Below are 3,744 nucleotides of genomic sequence, written 5' to 3'. Positions count from 1 at the left end.
GACAGTCTTGCTCTGTCACCCAGGCTGGAGTGCAATGGTGCCATCTCAGCTCACTGAAACCTCCGCCTCCCGGGTTCAAGTGATTCTCCTGCCTCAGCCTCCCAAGTAGCTGGGACTACAGGTGTGTGCCACCACACTCAGCTAATTTTTGTATTTTTAGTAGAGGCAGGGTTTCACTATGTTGGCCAGGCTGGTCTCAAATTCCTGACCTCGTGATCTGCCTGCCTCAGCCTCCCAAAGTGCTGGGATTATAGGCATGAGCCACCGTGCCCAGCCAATAGAGATCCTCTTTCACAGAGGAAATGTATCCCATAAAAGTTGAAAGTAAACCAAATTTGTATGTTAAATCGTGCATATAAAATTAGATGCCTCAAAATGTAAACTAACACACTTGACTCCCAGTTTATAACAGAAGTCAAACCGAATGAAGTAGTGAGCTCTTTTTAAATTGCAACAAAAAGAATAAAGAATTTATCTACTGCTAGCAATAACATTCCAATTAAGTTTCAAAATACAAAAAGGGTCAGGTGCAGTGGCTCATGCCTGTAATCCCAGCATTTTGGGAGGTTGAGGTGGGCGGATCACCTGAGGTCATGAGTTCGAGACCAGCCTGACAAACGTGATGAAACTCCATCTCTACTAAAAATACAAAAATTAACCAGGCATGGTAGTGCACACCTGTAATCCCAGCTACTCGGGAGGCTGAGGCATGAGAATTGCTTGAACCCAGAAGGTAGAGGTTGCAGTGAGCCGAGATTATGCCACTGCATTCCAGCCTGGGTGACAGAGGGAGACTCCATCTCAAAAAAAAAAGAAAAAATGTATGATCATATAAAACACTGTTCCATAAACAATGTCCCCTTGGGGGTAGAGACAAGTTGGAGGGAAGCATGCCCTGCTCACTGTTTGCCCTTATAAACTTTGTGTGTTTTTCTGTGGCAACACTAAATCATTGATATTTGCTCTGCTCTTAGGATGTTCTTGAGGACCACATTGTTGTTAATGTGTTTACCTCATATGTTTTACAAACGGATAGCAAGTTTATATTTCTAACCCACTGAAAATGGATAAACCATATCTGTCTCCGTTTAAGTATCAATTTATTATATTTAATTATAAATCTCTATAGTCCTTAAAAATTTAAATAATATCTTTATACTTTATACATAGTTTAACTATTTTAATAATAAGAAATTTATGTTAAATTGTGCATATAAAATTAGATGCCTCAAAATGTAAACTAATAAGAAATATTTATTATGTAAATGCTTCGTCTATATCCTAAATAAAAACTGTCTCATGCAGGGTTACTATGATACTGAAAAATTTATTCTATGTGTGTGTTTTACCATCCTTATTTTGAATAATTCAAGTATCAGAAACCCATGTAATAAAGGAAGGAAAGAGGAATGGAAATCATTTTTGAAGCCCATAAACAGGTGATCAAGAATCAAGTGCCTATAGATCCGGTGCAGTGGTTAGGGCTGCCTCTAGAGCCAACACTGCCTGGATTTCATTCTTACCCCTGATACATCTGAGCTGCATGATCTTAGGCAAATGATTTAACCCCTCTGTACCTCAGCTTTTTCACCTGCAAAATGGGAAGAATAAAAATTAGAATACACCTATCCTGTGGAGTTCTTAGTAGGATTAAACTAATAATATATAAAGTGCTCAGAATTTTGCCTGTATAACTGAGAGCTGTTATTGTCATGGAGACAAAATAGGCATAAGAGTGAGGCAGGTTGAATACCTGCAGGAATGCTAAGTCTGTGTGCATGCTGCGCCTATGGAAACCTAGAGGGCCATTGTCTCCTTTAAAAAGGGCAGAGGTCAGAACAAATCTACCCCTATCATTGACAAATGTGAATGCAAGGCCCATGCATTAGTTTCATGTGGTTGCTATAAGAAATTACCAAAAACTGATGGCTTTAAAAAATGTATTATCTCACAGTTCTAGAAGCCAGAAGTCTGAAATCAAACTGTCAGCAAGGTAACATTTCCTCTAACAGCTTTAGGGGAGAATTCATTTCTTGCTTTTTTTGTTGTTTTTCCCTAGAGACGGTGTCTTGCTATGTTGCCCAGACCGGCCTCTAGCTCCTGGGCTCAAGCCATCCTCCCACCTAAGCCTCCGAAAGCACTGGGACTACAGGCATATGCCACCACACCCAGCCCATTCCTTGCTTCTTCTAGGTCTGATGGTTGTTGGCATTACTCTGCATTCCTTGGTTATAGGCACATCACACCAATACCTATCTCCGTCTTCACATACCTTCCCTTCTGCATATCTTTTCCTCTTGTGTATCAGATTTTCTTCTTCCCCTCTATAGATACTGATCATTGGATTTAACACCCACTCAGATAATCCAGAATGATCTCTTCATCTCAAGATTCTTAATTACGTCTGCAAAGACCCTTTTTCCACACAAAGTAACATTCATAGGTTCTGGGCATCAGGACATAGACATATCTTTTTGGGGAGGGTGGGACAGCACCAGTATATACAATCTTCAACCCATGGCACCAGTATCCACAATCTTCTGATTTTTTTAAGCATGATGAGAAATCTAGACTTTTATGAACAACCTTCCAAAGTTTACGTGTTGGCTCAGATATAAAATATAACACAGGAAATGAAAAACTAAGGACTCAATTTTGTTTTCTAAGGAAGTAGTTTTTACAGCATGAAGACATAAAAAGGTCACAATTTGAAAAAGTTGAGTCTGATGCTCAGGTGCCCAAATAACTATTCAACAAAGCTGAGTAACAAATATCAGGTCAAGACAGGATGGTTATCCATGCCTTTATTCCCAGCTATTCAGAAGACTGAGGTGGATAGCTTGAGTCCAGGAGTTCAAGGTTGCAGTGAGCTATGATGGCCCTACTACACTTCAGCCTGGGTAATAGAGCAACATGCTGTCTCAATAAATAAATAAACAAATTTCAAGTCGATTACAATTGTCTTGGTAGAGTTTTGAAAGTCCATTGTATTTAAGAAACACAAATAAAGTTGATCCCAGAGAGTTAAAACATGCATATATGTCTTTATATTTGCTTGTAACTTCAGAATAAAGACAGTAAAAAAAAAAAGTCAGAAGTGAAATACATTACACTGTTTTTTTCTATTTTTTTCTAATCATTTTATTTGAACCATATCATTTTATTACCTCTTCAAAAAATAAATTTTAAAAATCAACTTTTCTTTAAGTCCAAATGTCTAACACTTGCTCCTGGGCACAGTGTAATTAAACTTACATTTGTAGTTCATGGAGCCAATATAAAGATTTTGCCATGGCTCGCCCATCATTAAAATGTGGTGTTGGTACTCCATACACATTAAACCTATGGAAACTTGATGGGTTATATTTTCGGTTCTTTGCCTCTCCTGTGGAAAAAGAAAGGAAGACTTATGACTTAAGCAACACAAATAACCTTATCTTGCAAGATGCACATTATGTTCTCATTGACATTGAAAATGAGAATGGAACAAAAAATGAAATTGTAACAGTGCAGAAACTGCACAGATTTAGCTACCAAAGACATAAGCATTCCCCCATGTGAGCTGGGAGACTGGTGGGATGCTACACACAACAATACCTTGTGTTAATATTTGAAAAGCTGCTATATGTAAAAAACTCCAAAGTCTCCATCAAAAAACTGTTAGAACTAATGAATTTGGCCAGGCACACCAGTGGCTCATGACTATAATCCCAGCAATTTGGGAGGCTGAGACTGGTGGATCAC

General features: G+C 38.6%; 1 protein-coding gene across 1 annotated transcript in view; it reads right to left on the bottom strand.

The window, feature by feature from the left end:
- Positions 1–3,744, bottom strand: part of EFHB (EF-hand domain family, member B) — a 56,409-nt gene that overhangs the window by 23,073 nt on the left and 29,592 nt on the right. The window contains exon 6 of the mRNA XM_011968451.1: positions 3,256–3,385. Coding sequence (XP_011823841.1) covers positions 3,256–3,385 — 130 coding nt within the window. The remainder of the gene's footprint in view (positions 1–3,255; positions 3,386–3,744) is intronic.

The sequence above is a fragment of the Mandrillus leucophaeus genome, unplaced genomic scaffold, assembly GCF_000951045.1.
Source record: "Mandrillus leucophaeus isolate KB7577 unplaced genomic scaffold, Mleu.le_1.0 Scaffold843, whole genome shotgun sequence".
In the NCBI taxonomy this organism is placed as follows: domain Eukaryota; kingdom Metazoa; phylum Chordata; class Mammalia; order Primates; family Cercopithecidae; genus Mandrillus; species Mandrillus leucophaeus.
This window is presented reverse-complemented; position numbering and strand designations above follow the sequence as displayed.